This window comes from Molothrus ater, chromosome 6, assembly GCF_012460135.2.
Source record: "Molothrus ater isolate BHLD 08-10-18 breed brown headed cowbird chromosome 6, BPBGC_Mater_1.1, whole genome shotgun sequence".
NCBI lineage: Eukaryota > Metazoa > Chordata > Aves > Passeriformes > Icteridae > Molothrus > Molothrus ater.
The window spans coordinates 22,159,368-22,177,137 of NC_050483.2; the positions used below are offsets into that span (position 1 = coordinate 22,159,368).

Below are 17,770 nucleotides of genomic sequence, written 5' to 3' on the forward strand. Positions count from 1 at the left end.
AGTATCACCTTGTTCTCCCTTGAGCCCCTTCCCAGCCTGTTCCTTTGCTGTCCCTGGTGCAGAGATGCCCACAGCCATTGTGTGCCACAGGGCACTGGGGTGGAGGGCTGAGGGAGGGCCTGTCATTGCACATGTCTGACCCCAGGATGAGGTGTATGAGGAATTTGGTGGCCTTGTGCCACTGTGGTGGTGGGCTTGTGCTTGAGCTCTTTCTTAGAGCAACTTGCAGATTTACATAGCAGTTGTGCTTCCCTGCCAGAGCTGCTGTCTCTTAGCTGAAGTTAATACTTCCCGACCCAGTGAAAGACAGAGGGAATCTTTTTCCTGTATCACCATACTTGTGAGGCTCAACATAGAGCACAACTAGGGAAAGCAAAGCCCAGGGGCATCGAGCCATGCTGGAAAGCTTTTGTTTGCTGGGGAGTATCTCCATCTGGGTCACCAGAGGGCTGGCAAAGACTCTCAGCATGATAACACCATGCTATGGTGGGTAGAGAGGCATCCCCTTCAAAGGCCTCTACAATTCTGCTTCATCTCAGAGTACAAGATGGAGTGGGAGCAGGGTAGAAGGAGGTGGGCTAATGTTGCCTTTTTTCTGGCTTTGGTTATCTTCCCAGCCCTGTTCTCCACTCGGCTGTAGGAAGTCATAGCTCCCACTAAAATGATGTTGGCAGTATGAGAGAGTCTCTTTGCTGGTGCCAGAGTCCCCATCCAGTCCCTTGCCCGGGGTAGAATATATGAGTGTGTGTGTGTGAGTGTGTGGGTGGGTGGGTGGTGGGATGGGAGAAGCTGCTGAAAGGCCAGTGGGCTCTTGCTCTTTGGAAAGGCATGTCTGGTGTCAGAAAAAACAGCGGGAAGAAAAAATGCCCAGGTTGTTGGGGAGCGAGAAGGGATGCATCCTATCCCAGATCTTGATGGAAGAGGTGCTGCTCCACAGCCTCTCTCTCCCTGCCTGATCCCAGGAAGCCGGGAGCTGCCACGTTCATGCTGGAAACACTCCACTTACATTAACATATGTACTTTATATGCCTAGGGTAGCTAAAAGTGCTGCATTCAGATCCCCGAGGAGGCAACTGCTGTCTGGAGTCCAAGCGGATGGATTTACTGGGCTGTCCCCACGTGCTCTCTCTGTGTCTGGCGGGCATGGGCTGCAGCCCTGTCATGTCGCCCAGGAGATCGCGGCGCTGTGCTCCTTTGCTTTCATCCTCAGGGCAGCGATGCTGGAGGTCTTGCGGTCCGGCTCGCTGTTCAGCTCGTAGCCATTGAGGCTGGGGCTCATCCCGGCTGTGCCGAAGAGGCCGCCCATGTGAGTCTGTCCCACGTGGCTGCCGGGCCCGGAGACCCCAAGGAACTCGGAGACGCCGCCGGCCGCGTGGGGGTGAGCATGGGGGGACATGCAGGAGGGCACCGTCTCGCAGGGGACCACGCAGGCAGGCACAGGGGAGGCTGCTCCATTGTTGCCAATCCAAGAGGGGTTCTGGATCTGGGGGTGGGAAAAGAAGCATCAGGGCTGCCCCATGCAGGATATTTTGGGCAGCTGGCCTGAGGGAATGGACTGTGTCCAGCCCCAGCCTGGCAGGGCAGCCTAGTGGAGGGGCAGCCAGTGAGACGGGCATGTAGTCCCATCTGCTGGGCCCTGCCAGCTGCAGCACCCTTAGCGCTCCTGCGGCCAGCAAATCCACTCCAAAACCTGTATGCCAGCCTGGACAGGGGCAGGGAGTGCAGCAGGGTTACTCACAGGGAGCAGGATTGTGCTCCTTCTCTGCCACAGCATCTGTTTATTTATTCCTCTCCCAGACACTGCTCTTACTTTTTTTGTCCCATGAGCACTTTTCTCAGGACAGGAAAATTTGTGTCATCCACGGTATTTCTGTGGTCCAACTCATTACGGAGGGATCAGGCAGAAAGCAATGCTGTGAGGCTGCTCATCCACCATCCTTCTCCAGCTCGGGGCAGCTTTGCCTAGGCAAGGGCTATTTTGTACCACACAGACATGCCTGTCGGAGCTGAGCTCCCAGCACAGGCAGCTTCATTGCCCCTCTCCCCCAAGCGGGCCCATCCAGGGAGCATCACCCACCCTGCTGCAGAGCAGAGCCCTGCAGGGCCACCTCAAGAGACCATCTAGGGTCCTGCAGGGTCACTTATAAAATGATATTGCAGAAGAGAGCAGGGCTCAGTATTTGGCAGTGGAAATAGGTGTGCTGCAGCATGGGACACATGGGCATGCAGGATGAAAGCAGGGAGGAGGTGAGCAGCTGGCTGGAGCAAGAGAGCAAAGGGCCCTTCATCCCACTGCCCCTTTCCACTGCTTGCCCTTGGGCCCTCTCTGATCTCTTACCTCCTGCAAATTGCTTTTCAAATTTTTGATCTCTTGTGCTGGGAGAGGAGGGCAGTATGAAGGGAGAGAGCAGTGTAAGTTGCAAAGGCAAGAGAAGGACATGCTAAAAAGGCTGCTGAGAGTGTTCTCTGCTTGAAAAGCTGCTTTGGCATATCAGCTGTTTCAAAAAGGTTTCTTGTTCAGTTTATGGGAGACGCCAAGCGGGAGGGAGATCAAACACTCCTGGCTTGGCTGCGGGGTAGCATTGGTACAGCACCGGCTGGGGAGGCAGCTGACAGACAGGGTGTCAGGGAGAGAGGGCTTCCAGCAGATCTGTGAGGACAGTCAGGTTCAGAGCATCATGCCTGCAGAATTGCGCCCTTGAGCAAATTCTGGGTGGTGGGAAGAGGAGTGGAGGAAGGCAGGAGTGCTTTCTGAGGCACACCCTAGCCCTGGAGCTAGCAAACCCCAGTCTGCCTGGCATCATCAGGAGCGTTGTGAAACTGGGCTGGCCCAGTGTTTAGGAGGCTATTGTGCTGACAGGTTTTCCAAGACAGGAAGCTATGGAGGGGAGGCAACCCCATGACTTGCTTCCAGGGTCAGGGCAGGAACGGTTTCAATAGGACTCAGAAGCAGCCTCAGGTACCCCAGCATGGCTGCTCCCTCCCTTCTTCCTTTGGAGCATAAATCTACAACTCCCTTGGGAAGCATCCCCAGATGTCACCAAGTGTGCTGTGTGTACCACAGCCCATCACTGGGACACTGCTGTGGGAATTTGCCAGGGGAAAATCCTTTTATCCAGCCACCATGTCCAAGGGGCATTGAAATCAGACATGGTAAAAGGAAGCCTCCCTGGAATCTGCTATTCTTTAGGCATGAATTAGCCTTTTGGATCTGTTTCAAACTAGTGGAAAGTTAGTGGGCAGCAGCACATGTGATAGGATGTGCTGAGCAGGGTGACCTGTGCTCAAGGGTGCTGCTCTATATCACACAGTGCTGGGCCTGGTACCTGCTTTAAAGATCGCTGCTCTGGGCCAGGGCATGAGGGAGCCAAGCAGAGCACCTGACTAAAAAACTGCAAGCCCTTCAGTACAGCCTGGCAGTATAGCCCCGGAGTCCCTGCAGCCTTGCCTAAGGGCAGGCAGATGTGCCTGAGAAGTGAAGCCTGGCTTGGGGAGGACTGGGAGCAGAGGCAGCGTGTCCAGCAAGCACAGTGCCCAGGCAAAGGAATGCACTCACCTGGGCGTAGTTCTCAGCACGGGTGAGCAGAGGCAGCTCGTAGGCGGTGGAGAAGTGGGTCCGGACCTGCTGCATCTGACCGAACCGCTCCCGCTTGCGCCATTTGGCTCGCCGGTTCTGAAACCACACCTGGGGAGAGGCGACAGCAGGGCTGTGAACAAGGGCAGCCCGGCAGGGGCGGGTAGCCCGGCAGCCCTGAAGAGCCCACCAGAGGGCAGGGCCTCACCAGGCGGGTGGTTTTGTATGGCATGGAGAAGGGCACTGCTCCACACACATGCTCAGCAGGGGAGAGATAGTCCTTCCCTGCTCTCCTGAGGGTCTGGGGCCAGCCTGTGCTCCTAGAAAGGGAACCCTCCATGCAAAAGGGGATGTCCATCTTCTAGATTTGTGTTACCCAGGCTCTACCTGCAGCTCTCCTGCTGTCAGCCAGTCTCAGAGAAGTGTGAATACATCTGTGTGTGCTGCTGCTGCCAGGCTGAAAACAGCAGTGACGGGGCTTTCCCCAGGACTAATTCCAGCTATGATGATGCCATTGACTGAAGCTTGCATTTCTCACCAATGCAAGCTCATTTTTCTTAACCGCAACAAAAAATACAAAGCTGAACACCCCTTCCCTCCTTAGCTGCAGGAAAGGACAGGTGTCCTTCTGTAACATCCTTTGGTTTACTTTGCAGGGTTTGCTACTCTTTACTTCACAGTGCTGCTCAGATCCCTTCAAGGCAAAGACTAAAACTCTGTTTCTACTCTTATTTTTACTGGCTTGACATCAGTGTGGATTATTGCACTGTTGTCAGCACCATTGCTCCTGATTTGCATCAGCCTCAGAGAGATCAGAGCCTGGCCCAGTGTCTTCAAAGCCTCTTGAAGCTCGTGAGTCAGGGAAACACATCAATCAAGAGCTGCTTTGAAGGCACTGAGAGATGAGGGCGATCACCAGGGGCTGGGTTGTGCAGGTCACACCAGTGCATGAAAGGAGCACTCCTAGAGCCTCTCAGCTCTGCTTCGAGTTTTACACGGTGACTCGCTGCAGGGGGCCAGAGGGGGTATTGCTGACAAGCAGCTTGGCCCTTCCCATGCCTGGCTGTGGGGTAGTTTTGCTGATTGCCAGGCACCTGGGCAAAGCAGACACCAGGTAGGAAACTCATGTCTTCACAGGACAGCAGGACAAGCCAGGTGCTTGGCACAAGGTAGGATAGCAGGACAATTTTTGCAGGGGCAAGAGTGCTGTGGCACCTTCAGCCTGAGTCAGTGCAGCCAGAAGCTGCTACGGGGAGGGATAAGGGGTTTGGGTTTCTGGTCTGAGCTGACCTTCCTGGTTGTGCTGGAAGACTTGTTTCAGGCTCTCCTGCTTCAGTTTCTGCCTTCCACCACATAGACAGCCTCGTGCTGGTCTCTTTCAGCCAGGCCTGTGGTATGAGTAGGCAGCTGAGGGTCTGGCCCTGCACTGTGGTCTGCTTTGGGCAGGGAGCAGTGCAGCTGCCAGGCACATGCTCCTCATGTGGGCTGTGGATAGCACAGGGTTTAGTGCCTGGCCCCATGGCCATGGCAATGCCACTGGCATGGGCCATCCACAGGCTGGCCAAAGCAGCAACCTGCTATCAACCCCCTACCCCAAATCAAAAACCCTGTGAGTGTTTTCAGTAGGTGCAAAAAGCATAAGGAGAAGCATCCTAACGTTATCCCCGCTGCTCACACGCTGCACATGCAGAGCGTCCTACTGGAGCAGGTTTGATGCCTCAGGCATCTGCCTGTTTTTCTTCTACCTCTTCTTGGCACAGCCACTCTAGCCCAGCTGCAGGCCAGTCCCAGGGCTGGCCTGGATCACGGCGCTTTGATCTGCAGATTCAAAGTTAGCAGGGGGTGACCTGGTTCCTCCTCAGGCGGAGGAGGCCCTGCTGTGCACAGAGGGGTGCAGAACAGGTAGGGAGCAGAGTGCTGCCTGTGCACGGGGCTGGGATGAACATATGCCAGGCATACGCGGCCCCTTCCTGTGTGGGGAAGGCCCCGGCTGCCTTGCCCGCCTGAGCATCCCACCTGGGAGCAGGGCGGCCCAGCTCCCGCCCCCACGGCAGTGCGTGGCTCTGCAGTGTGACCTTCAAAGCAAGCAGTGCAGGGTCTGTGCCCTCTTCTTCCCAGGACAGCACAACAGCTGCCTTGACAGAGCAGAGTGAGGTCTCAGCCTCTGGTCTAAAGCATTTATGCATTTATGCATGAACTGAGCAAAGTGATTTAAACTGGCAGCTCCCAAATTGCCACGCGGCTGGTGGGCTGGGAAGATGTGACAAGTCATTGCATTAGGCTGAAAAGAGTGTCTTTGGTCCCAGTGTTGGTGTCACAGGCACCAGAGACACTCTGAGAGCTGACAGTGAGCTCTGAAGCACTTGTGGCAAGGTTTGGACCGCTTTTTAAAGCTTTCCTTTCTCCTCTGGTCCAAATCCTTATAGGGCTCTTGTTTTCTTGCAGTTGGGTTTCTCCAGGCCTCCACAGTGCTCTGGGGAAAACAAGACAGGCATGGCAACGTATAATGTGAAAATGTCAGCAAAAAACCTCAACTAATCCTCAGTATTTCCACAGTCTTAGAAGACACCTGCTTTTAAAAAGCAAATCTAAACCCAAACAGAAGTTCATTTTCCTTTCATTGCCTGTCACTCCTTGTCAAGAGCGGCTGTTGTGGGATGGGAATGTGGCAGGGGAGGTTGCAGTGGCTAGTGCAGCATGTTCTCTGGGGTCAGGACGGGCTACTTCTGTTGTGCAGGGGCCAGCAGTCACTGTGGACTGAATCTCAGTGTTAGCAATTACAGCAGGAGTGTATGGTAATGTCACGTACCTGACTCCTGCAGACAATGCTTTGATAAGCCCTGATGGACCAAATCAGCCCCGTAAAAATCTACAGAACAGAGAATGTTTCATAGCTCCATAAACATTCAGCTATATGTGGTACTTAAATCCATATGCATACACAGCTGACATGCTGCTGGGGGTGGAGAGGCCAGAAGTGGCCTGAGACAAAGCAAGGAGGCTCCTGCTCACTCTCTTGCTGCCTCTACCCTCACACCCAGTGGGCACTGCCAGTCTGCCCCTGCCATCAAGCCCCTTGTGCCCTGCACGGGGCACAGGGGGATGGGCTCAGCTGGGACTTAACCCAGGCCACTGACCATGTCTGGATATCTGGGGGCTACATCACTGATTTTTCCTTCCTCCAAGTTAAAGGTGTTTTCCCCTCTCTCCTACCCCCCATGGCAGTGGTGAGTGAGGCTGACCTCTGCACATGTGGTGGTGGGCTGGTGGCGGCTGTGGGGTTGTGCTCATGCCCTGTGCTCAGCTCTGATGCAGGTAACAGCTGCCCACCACGTTCAAGTCTCTTGTGCTTTTACTCTCTTTTGTCAGCCCCACAGCATCCATTCTCCCCATTCCTGTCCTCTCACCCTGCTACCCTCCTCTCTCTGCTCAGCCTCCATCTGTCTGTGTTCAGGACCCCATCCCTCTGTGAAAGGCCAGGCTGTCTATCCTCTTGCTGGAGATGGACACCAGCCCTTTGCTTTTCAGACTGCAAGAACAGAGCCAGAATTCATCCTTGAGTGCTGAAACTGGACACCATTTTATCAGTGGCCTGGAATGGGAAATTGGAGCCTGGGATGAGAGAATTGAATAACTCGAGCTTGTTTTCATTTCATGTTTAATTTCCTGCAGGCTTAGCTCAGTCTTTCCGCTCCTTCCACCAGCCTCCCAGGGTTTTATGGGGGAAAAGGGATCAAGATATATTACTTCTTGCTTTGCTTTGCTTTCTTTCTTTTCTTTTTTTCCAAGGCGGTGATTTTGCTACAGCGGAGTTTGACATTTCCCTCTCACTTTCAAGGCCCCGCCGCATCACAGGGTCACCGCCAAAAACATTTCATGAAGGGTCCCAGCAATCATAAAGCTGCCTCTGAGGGGGGCTGGCTGAGGGGTTATATTCCCTGGCTGCGAAGCCTCCTTCCAGTCCCATCCGCTTCTCCTCTCCCAGAGAGCAGTCCAGGAGGGAGATACTGATAACCCAAGAGAGATAAGCAGCCAGGGCCAGGCTGGCATGGGCTTGGGACATGCCTGTGTGTGTTTCTGTGCAAAGGAAAGGAATAATGTGTGAATACATGTGTCTACCTTGTTTTTCTAGTGCCACTGCCTCAGACATCTGCTGCAGACCTGGATGAGCTTAAAGAGCCTCAAGCAGTTGCTGGTACCAAGCAGAAGCTCTCTCTGGGGCTCTGCAGCCCCAGACGTGGAAGAGAAGAAAGGAATGGGAATATACATGGTGTGTAGTACCTACATGAACACAGCATCCCCTGTGCACCCTTGCAGGTTTGTGGCTGAGCCATAGCAACCTCTTCCTGTCTGTGCCTCTGCACAGAGCTTATGCATGGCTACCACTCTGGAAAACAGGGATGTGCAGTATCTTAATAGCACATGGAAACAAGGGGCAAGGTTGTGGGGAGTAGGCAGGAAAATTTGCATTGCATCACAGGGGGAATTAGCTTTGACACTGTCAGACACCAGTACAGATGGCTGGAAACTGAGGCAGGCAAGGAGATGGAACAGGAGAGGGGCCTGGCCACAGAATGCCACTGCTTCACAGGCAGTATGGTCCACTCATGTATGCTGCTGGCATGGGCTCTCCTCCAGACACCAAAATTCTCCGGCAGCTACTTCACTAATGAAGCATGAGCCTGGCAAAGGGATGGAAAAATCAGAGCCTGTCTGGGCTCTGCATCTGGTCCTGCCTGCAGTGCAGCTGATTATGCTCCCCAGCAAGCCAAGCCTGGGCAGAGCGGGTGATGTCCAGCCAAAAGCTGTGGGAGGGAGCATCACACCTTAAACCTGTGCCTCACCTATCTGCCATCTTGCTTTGCTTAGTTCAGCTTTGCAGGCAGATGAAGCTGACCTCCAAAAAATCATTTCAGGGCAGGATTATCCCTTAGATGGCCATATCTTCCTTGGGAGAAGGGGCTACTGAGCTTCCCTCAAAGCCCATGAGGCTTCAGCAGGTGTGTGCCCAAACAACACCCCCAGCACCCACAGCAGCCAGAGCCTTTCCCTGTGCAATGGAGGGTGTCTGAGTACCTAGCACCTGCTGCTCTGGGCACAAGCCTGCTGCTCCTTGCTCTCCAGTGATAGGAGTGTGCTCTGCTGCTGACAGCACAGCAGGCCTGCCTCACGAGGTGGTGGCCTGGTGCCAGCCCATGGCCCAAGTCACCAGGTCCTTCCCAGCAGAGCCAGGGAATGACTGAAATGCAAGTGCTTACCCCTTTCACCATGGGGTAAGTGCACGAGCAGCCAGGCCACTCAGACAAGCCCTTCAGCAGCTCTGTCACACGAGCCCTGTCATCGCCATCCCAAGTTAGAGGTGGCACTGGCAGGGAGGCTGTTCTTGGCTGCCTGTGGCAACAGGCTACTGGCACACTTACCTCAGAGCAAGCTGGAATTCCTCTTTGCCAAATATACTCCTGGCTACCTAGGGAGTTCTTCTGCCCTCAGCTGAAGTGTCATCCAGTAGTAAAGTGGGGAAAAACCCCAAAATGAAGGGTCATATGTAAGAATGTGTAGATTGCATCTGCCTCGCCTGCCCTGGCTCTGATGGACCGCCCTTCACACTGCCTGAAACACACAGTAGCTGCAAGCCCTGGCTCAGAAGTGAGCAGGAGGAGCTTGCCACCCTCCAGCACCTCATTCTCATTCCTGAGCTGAAGGAATGTCATGCACTGTGCAGCCAGTAACTCGATGCTATGCTGGCCTCCCAGGAGACCCCATTAGCACTTGTGGTGTGTTCTTGGGAAATGAAGAGCTGCATGCAGTGGCACAAGTAAAGAGCTGGTGTTTGTAGCACTGCCTTGCTCTGCCCATCCTGTGGTGCTCAGCATGCTGCACTCGGGACCAATGGGAATCACACTGCTGCCTACTGAAACACAGCCATGCCCAGCCTGAAGAGAAACAGCTGTGGGGAAGAAGAGCACACCAGCCCTGCAAACCAGTTTAGGCAAGCACACAAGAAAAATTCTGCTTCTGGTTGAATTCAGAAGTGAATGTACAAACTGAAAAAGACTTAAGCATCGATGTGGGCCTTATTTGCAACAACTACTTGTAAAGATTAAAGCAGAGGCTGGTTGGGAGCTGGAAATATTCCTGGTATAAAAGATAGAATCGGGTGTCTCCATGGACCAATTATTCTTGATGCTAGAGCAGGTTCTGGGGGTGGTGAGCTGACAAATACCTGCAGATGGAAGTGAGAGGATTCGCTGTGCTGGAGAAGGAGCTGACCACCAAGGCGTGAGCTGCGTATGTCTGCCCCATGCAGTGGTGCTCCTTTTTGCACATGCTTCTGAGCCCTGACTTGCCTCCTCCTGTTTAACCTTGACTCACAGGAAAGAGCAGTAGTCAGAGAATCATTCCCTCCTGTGATGTGCATTTTGGGTCTGCTGGCCTCCCAGGTTATTTCAAGGGAGCTAATTCATGAGAGCTGGCACCTGTATGGGTGGGGGTGATTGAGACTGCCAACAGAGTGTGGCTGTTTGTCTCTCCTGCTTCTCCTAAGGTGTTGGGTGTATCTTTTGCCTCCAGATCTCCAGCTTTCATGCAGTCTCAGCACCTGCCAAGCAGCAACAAGAGCTGCCTCTCTTGCATCACCACGTTCTCTGGCACTGAACTCCCAGTCACCTCTGCAGTCCCCTCTGCCATAAAGAGCCAATGCTGTGGAAAAGCTTGCTCCCACTCAGACTAATGGACCTGTGTCCCCTGCAAGCCTCCTGAAGAAAGCAGGTTTTGTGCAAACTTTGTTCAGGGTGGTGGTGAGGCTTACCCACCTGCTGTCCCATTAGCTCAAGGGCAAAAGGTGTTTCTGTGAACACTGGTTTGCAGGACACCAGACCAAATAAAGGAAGTGACACTAGTGTCAGACGTGGATGTACCTCCTCGTGCATTCCCTGTGCCACAGGTTCTGATTAGGGCTCAGCTGCCTGCAGCTTATGGAGGGGCTGCAAGGGAACCTCAGAGGTTTTTTGGAGCTCATCCACTCCTTACCCAGCCCCAGGATTTCCCCCATACCTGTACACGAGCCTCGGTGAGGTCTGTCCTCATGGCTAGCTGCTCCCTGGCATAGACATCGGGATAGTGGGTCTTCTGGAAGACCTTCTCCAGCTCCTCCAGCTGGTAGCTTGTGAAGGTGGTGCGGTTCCTCCGCTTCTTGCCCTTGTTGCTCTCCGAGTCAGCCTTGTCCATGGGGCTGGGGAGGTCTGTGCTGGCCCTGTCCTGGGGCACTTTCACGCCGGCCTCCTTCACGCTGAGGTAGCTGCTGTCCATTGCTGAAGGGTCGGAACTCGGCTGCAAGTCAGGCTCTCCCAAAGCACTTTCCTTACCTGTTTCAGTGGGAGGTAGGGGAGGGAAGAGGAGGGCAGGTTTGACCAGGGGTAGGGAGCAGGGAGAGAGAGAAAAGGAAACACATGTAAATCTTTTGACCTATTTTGCCCAGCACAGATGGGCAAGAGGAGGTAGGGGCAAGCTCTCTCAGCTCCTGCTCCCTCTCAGAGACCCAGATGGAGGATGAGCCCTGCACACTCAGGTGCACACACTCCAGCAAGATCCTCCTTCAACCTCTCAACACCCACATCAGGGTTGAATGTCATGGAGTACTACGTTCCCTGGTTGTGGCCACAGGAAAGGTCTCTGAGAGGTCCCCTGCCACCAGCCCATCTCTGTTCCCCTGCTGAATAACACAGCATAGAAAACCAGGAGTACAGTTTTCTGCAGTTTTCTGGGGTCTGTTTTCTGCTCCTGCAGCCTCAGGCAGTGCTGGTGTGCCAGGAGAGGTGCTCCTGACTGACACCCCCAGTGACCCCCACAGCCTTCTGCCAGGACTTGCACTGCTTTTGGCAAAGAGGTTGTGAAAGGGGAAAAGGACAGTTTGAGACACCTGCAGAAACAGCACCCCATGTGTGCAGGGCAGAGGGAAATGAGAGGAGTATGACAGCAGTCTGGGGTACTGTTCCCACCTGGTTGCCCTCAACAATTAATTAATGAGACATGACATATGAGAGTAGTATGGCAGACAGGAGGAAGAGGTTTCAAGCCCTGAACCAGTGAACTGGTTTCTTTCTAAAAACCACCTTTGAGCTTTGTAAATGGGGTATGTGCATCCTCAGGCACAGGCACTGTGTGTCCTCTCCGGCCCACCTCCTGCCTCCAGTGACAGTGGTGTCCCCTTCTTTAGCAAGAGTGATGCTACACGAGCAGGACCCTGGTGGGGATCCATGGCTCTCCCTTATCTAATGCCACTGCTCTGCATGGTGGGCTGAACCCAGGACAGAAATAGAGGGATCTGTGTGAGCAACTGGCAACCTGCCATATAGTGCACAGCCAAGTGTAACACCTGGCCACATTTCTGGCTGGGATCTTTGGGCAAAAACATGGTAGCCCTGCTGCAGGTTTTAACCTTGAGTCACTATGCTCAGTTCCTAAATGTGTGGGAAGTGATACTGTGGTATTTTCTCTCCTCTGTGCTCTCCTTACCAAGCCAAAAGCACATCAAGTGTCTCATATTTTTTTTAAATTTCCCTTTAGTCTATTTTTAAATCTTACCAGGCCAGGATCAGTCTTTCTGGGAAACAGTTCCACTATTTAGTGATGTCCCCACTGGGAGCTTTTCCCAGGCAATGTGATAGTGTTATTAATGCCAGCTTAGGCATCTTCGCCTGTCTTTGGCAATACTCATCTCTTGTTACAAAATCCTTTTGCTAATTCATTGTATATTTACAGTTTAGCCCTTCTGTGAACAGCTCTGTCACAGCCAAAAGCCCATGGAATTGTTGTGAGGAGGTGCACAGTGTACAAGTCCTCGTCCATCTCTCACTCTTGCAGCTGAAAGGCGGCACTGAGATGATTGGGATGAATCCAGGAGGGTGAAATGTGGCTGTCACTCTCAGGCATGAGAGCAAGGGTGGCCCAGGTTTAAGCCTGGGGGAATGAGCTGTGAAAGGGATTTGGGAAGAAAATTGCCCAGGTGGTACAGAGGGCTTGCAGGCAGACCTTGGATGAAGGCAATGGAGCTACCTGCCACTTTCACTCTGCTGTGATTTCAGATGTATTGCTTTCGCTAATATTGTTCCTGCAGACTTTTGAGGAGCTCCCTATAAAGCTTATCAAAGCTTGATGTCTGTCTCAGCTCTCTTTGCTTTGATCGTTGCGAACATTTAGCAAAAATTTATTCTCCCTGGGTTCCAGGACCAGTGTCTAGGCCAGTGACTGACACACTGCCTCCTCTTTGAACCTGCCTTCTCCAACTGGCTGACCTTTTCCACTGCTCCTGGGGGATGCAGGTGGACAGACCTGTCCAAAATGGACTGGGACAGTGCCCTGCCACACAGCCTTGGTAAATCATAAGCTACAGACATGATAGTTATAATTTTTACAACTGAAAATAAAATGGTTCCAGAAAGTCTGCAGCAATGGACTATAACCTATGAGACTCAGTAGAGACAGAGTAATAATTAAAGTATTCCAAGAGGTTGGGGTTTTTTTTTCCCCTTTCTCTTTTTCTTTTATTATTTATGATGTCAGGAAGCTCAGTACATTTTCCCCCACAGTTTTGCTCTGGCTGCCTCCCTAACTCCTAAGCCCCCTGCAGCTCCAGCAGCAGCAAACACAAGATCTGAAGCCTTTCCTTGGGAAATCCTCTGCTGGTTTTTATCTGCCTCAGGAGCTCTGTTAGCTGGGGAGGGGTCTGCACAAACACAAACACAAACACAAACACAAACACACACAGAGAAAAGCTCTGTGTCTGTTCTAATTTTGTTGGCAGCATAGCTCAAACTGCAGCTGAGAGCTGGGCCCAGGATTTTCAGAGGGATAAGTTATCTCCATCAAAAACCATCAGCCCCAAGGAGCAAGGACTGTCCCTGCTGCACACACAGGGGGTGTTCCCATGCCTGCTCTGCCAGTCCAGAGCCCTCCTTGCAGCTCAGCCATGCTGCTCTAGTGCTCCTGCACTGCAGCAGACATGGGCTTCTTCACCTCCAGCCCCTGAGGGCCCTGGTAGGGACGAACTGTTTCCATGGGAGGGGCAGAAACTCTGGGATGGAGGCCCTGATGGCAGTGCTGGGAGGGCATGGTGTGCATCCCAAGAAGCAACTCTCATTCCCTGGAAGCAGGCTCCCTGACCTTAAACAGTCACGCTAACTGCTGAAGTGAAACAAATTGCATACATCTGCATATGGATATGCCCACACTTCCTGTAACTGGAGATGGACTCAAAGTTTCAGTGCAAAGTTTGGGGTGTCTGTTTCTAATCAAACCTAGAGAGACCTTGAGTTACATATTGTGAAGATCTCTATGGCAAGGAGTTGATGTGAGCACCACTGCACCCTTACATGCCCGACAGCAGAGCTTGGTGCTTCCTTCACTGCTTGCCAATCCATCCCTGCCCTTGTAGCAGTAGAAGGAGGATCTTTTCTGACTTCCCACAATTATACCTTGCTCTCACAGTGCCTTGGCTGCCTGCTAGACCATAAGCACTCCCAAGACCTTCCCTGAGTCACCCAAGGATCTGCCATGGGACAGTCCAGGATAACTGGGCATGTGGGCTCCAAGCATCTTGCAGCTCCTTTTGGGCAGGAGGGATGCCTGCATTCCCACTTCTGCAGGGGACATGCAAATCTCTTTCAAATCTCATCACATTTGTCCTGGGAGCCCTACGGAGGAGAAAGGAGGTGCAGGAGACTCAAGACCATGTTCACCTGTGGCCATGAGGGAAGGCCCTGAGACAGCAAGGCATTGCACTGCTCTGCTGACACACTCCTGGAGGGAACAGTCATCTTTATCATGCTGTCAGAATGTTTGGATTCACAGCTTGTATCTGTTTTGTTCCTCAGGTGTGCTATTTTGAAAGGGTGCTGAAGTAAAATCTTCTCTATGTAAAATCTTATCCATGGAATTTAATTTAGAGCAAAGTCAGTTTGGTGCATCCACGGGGATGGAGATTAGGACATTTCCAACACACAGCTTTTGGTCCAGCTTGAAATGGTAGGTCTGCTTTGCACAGCACATGCATGACAAGCCACAGCTCCTGCCCAATAGGCTCCTTCACACAGATCCTGTGATGGCAGCCCCACAGCCCACAAGGCTGCAGGAGAGCAACATGGCCAGCACAGGGCAGGGACACAGCCAGCACAGCCCAGGGACACAGCAAGCACAGGGCAGTTTCCCCTGGGCTGCAGGTAAAAGAGCCTGCTGGGTCTTGGCACTGCTAATGTACTGCTCTGGCAGCATCTTGTCCAAGTTATTACAGTCTCAGTGAAGAGCTGATGCTATCCCAGTCCTGGGAGGCTTCAAGAATAGCCTGGACCTCCTACTGGCATGTGGCAGCTCACAGACATTGTCTGCCTGTGGACAACCCATGTCCAAAGAGCACGGCTCAGGTGGCATGGGGCTGCACCAGCCTGCCCCTCTGCTCCCACAATAAATGACATTGGGGCCTTCTGCCTTCCTGTCCAAGTGTGGGCACAGGGGTGTCCCCCCCTGCTCACCCCCAAATTCCATGGCCCCCAATGCTGGCCACTGCAGAGTGCCTCTCCTTGCCTGCAGAGGCATGGTCTGACTCTTCATAGCAATGGCCCTTTAAAATAAAAAAGCTCTTAATGTAATTCTTTCAACTCTTGCTTAAATACCAGTGCTAAAATTTTGCCCTGGGAGGGTTCAGGCAGTGCATTTACACTTCTTACCAAGGCAAATTTGCACCACAGCCCAGCCAGCACACCTCATGGACTTGGCCACTAGGAATCTTCCAACTCCTGTGATCTTGCCTTAACACATGCTGAAATGATTATACTTGTTTCTAAGCTATCTGTTGCAGTCTTCTGCCTCCTATCTGTCATTAAAGTCTAGAAATCAGCACAAGACTATTATTTAAAAAACATCCACATTTTGGGTTATATAGGAAAAAACCAAAATTACTGAATTGTAGACATATAAAGACCCAAATACTTAGGTTTATTTCTGTTCAGGGAGTCAGTGCTCTTGCAGTCTGCACATGTAGAAAAGATTTTAACACTTTTTTAGTTGTATGTGGCATCACTGATTTTATTTGCAATGATCAGATGCTTAATCATACTTTCACTCCTGTGCCCAACTGAAATGTAAAACTGGGCAGCATTCATCTCTTAAATGCAGGTGGTATAATTCTAGATAGGACACAAACCATTGGCTTCATTCTGGGAGCTGCAGTTACCATTTGCTGCTAAGCAGAAGCTGGTTGGAGCATCTCCATTCAGCTTTGGATAAGGATGAGTATATGGCCTGTCCATCCCTCCCAGACTGGGCCCCCTTTGGCTGATTCTGCAGAACCTGAAGGAAGGCTGAATATGGTCTATGCTGTTCCTCTGCTCATGGTACAACATTCACTGACTTCCCATTGTGCTCAAGAGACCACTGCATGAATGTTCTCATCTGCATGGACACTGTCCATGTCTGCTGAGCTTGTCAAAGCTGCTGGCACTGCTGCTCTGCTGCTGCAGCCTCCTGAGGCTCTGCAGCAAAGTGGGGACACATTCAGTGGTTACTCATGGTGGAACTCACAGACTAAAAATAGCTGTGAAATACCTGGTCACCTTGGGGAGCTAATTACAGGCAGAGTGAAGTCCCACAGAAAAGTCTACTTGTAGAAGAATTAAAAGGGAAATGAGTGTTTCTCTCTACTGTGCTCCTCCTCACCACACCTAGGAGTCCCCTCTTTGAGAAGAGACTTATTTTTCTGATCAGAGCATACAGCAGGAACAATACTAAGGCCTGGAGCAGAAAGGTCTAAAAACCTCCTCCTTTTCCTGAAAAGCAGTCTGGAGACAGTGTCAAAGGTCCCACACAGTAAGTCCATGGGTGGATTTTTGGTGGCCCTGAAGCCAGTGTATAACTTTGGCTCTACCTCCACTGTATGTCTGGGAGATGTTTCTGTGGGACTCAAATTTACCTCATCCCTGGCTGCACTTAAGCCCTCTTGTTCCTGGCTGGCTAGTTGTCCTGGACTAAATCACAGTATGAGTCTGGGGACAGACAGCTTGATAAACATTAGCTCTAGTGCTGCTGAGAAGTTTACAGCACAGCAAGCCTCGGGAATATGCAATATTTACTTGGGAAAATTGCTGTTCCTCTCACTTTTATTCTGAACTAATTTTTTTTTTCCCCAATACAAACATCTGTTTTTGAGGGCATGTGTTGCTTTATTGCCTGATTAGCTGGATTCACACACCCTGTGGCTACTTGGGGAGAGCTCAGCATTGTCTGTACAAATGCAACATGTGCTGCTTGCTCCTCTTTCATGTTTTTTAAAGGACGCTAACAAAACTGGCTTTTACATAAACAAATCAATTCTGAAAACTCTGCGTAGAAGCTGTGGCTAGAGAAAAAGGCACAGCTCATTCCCCAAGTCCTTTTTCATGTGGCACATCCATCTGAAAAGCAGGAAAGTGCTGACTAGCAAATTTTGAAGGCACAAAAATGCTTCTAGCAACCTGCTGCAATTGCAGTTGACTTTCTGGCTCCCAGAACATGATATAAGGAAAGAGCAAGAAAATGTACTGCCATTGCCTCCATGGAGAGGAAATGAAACTGCTCCATTGAATGGGGGTGATCAGCTACAGGTTTGCAGCATGCCAGGCCATGTGCAAAGTTTGAAAGTATGACAGACAAGTATGGGTCAGCTAATGCATTTTAAAATGTCTCATTTCCCACATGTCCCACTGGCATGTCACAAACAGCTAGGAAAAAATGGTGGATTTCTGCTCCATCCTACTTGGGTCTCTGCCTAAAGCAGTGCATGTTAACCAAAAGCCATCTAGAACCTCTGAACTGATATATCCCCAGTGAGTACCAGCCAGAGAAGATGGACAAGGCAGACAGCTACGAGAAGGGGGCTTGAAAGGTCTTTCAGTTTCCTCTTGGCTCTGGTTTTGATACCTTTTGGATAAGTAGTTTCCTCCTTCCCAAGCAGTCCTGCATGCCTTGCCATGACAGTGATCATCTGAGGGTCTTGGTTTTTCCTAAGCTACTCAGAACCAGATGTAAGCACCTAACTACTCTGAAGACTTAGCTCAGAGCTGAATGGATGAAATATGTGATTTCATTAAGAAAAAAAATCAGCCTCCCTAATATTGGACACAGTATTGAATGGTGTCATCTCAGTCATAGACACATACCTACACACAG

General features: G+C 51.6%; 1 protein-coding gene across 1 annotated transcript in view; it reads right to left on the reverse strand.

The window, feature by feature from the left end:
- Window positions 1–1,159: 1,159 nt before the first annotated feature.
- Window positions 1,160–17,770, reverse strand: part of ALX4 (ALX homeobox 4) — a 37,360-nt gene continuing 20,749 nt past the window's right edge. The window contains exons 2-4 of the mRNA XM_036384609.1: window positions 10,628–10,938; window positions 3,557–3,685; window positions 1,160–1,483 (exon numbers count right to left, since the gene is read on the reverse strand). Coding sequence (XP_036240502.1) covers window positions 1,160–1,483; window positions 3,557–3,685; window positions 10,628–10,938 — 764 coding nt within the window. The remainder of the gene's footprint in view (window positions 1,484–3,556; window positions 3,686–10,627; window positions 10,939–17,770) is intronic.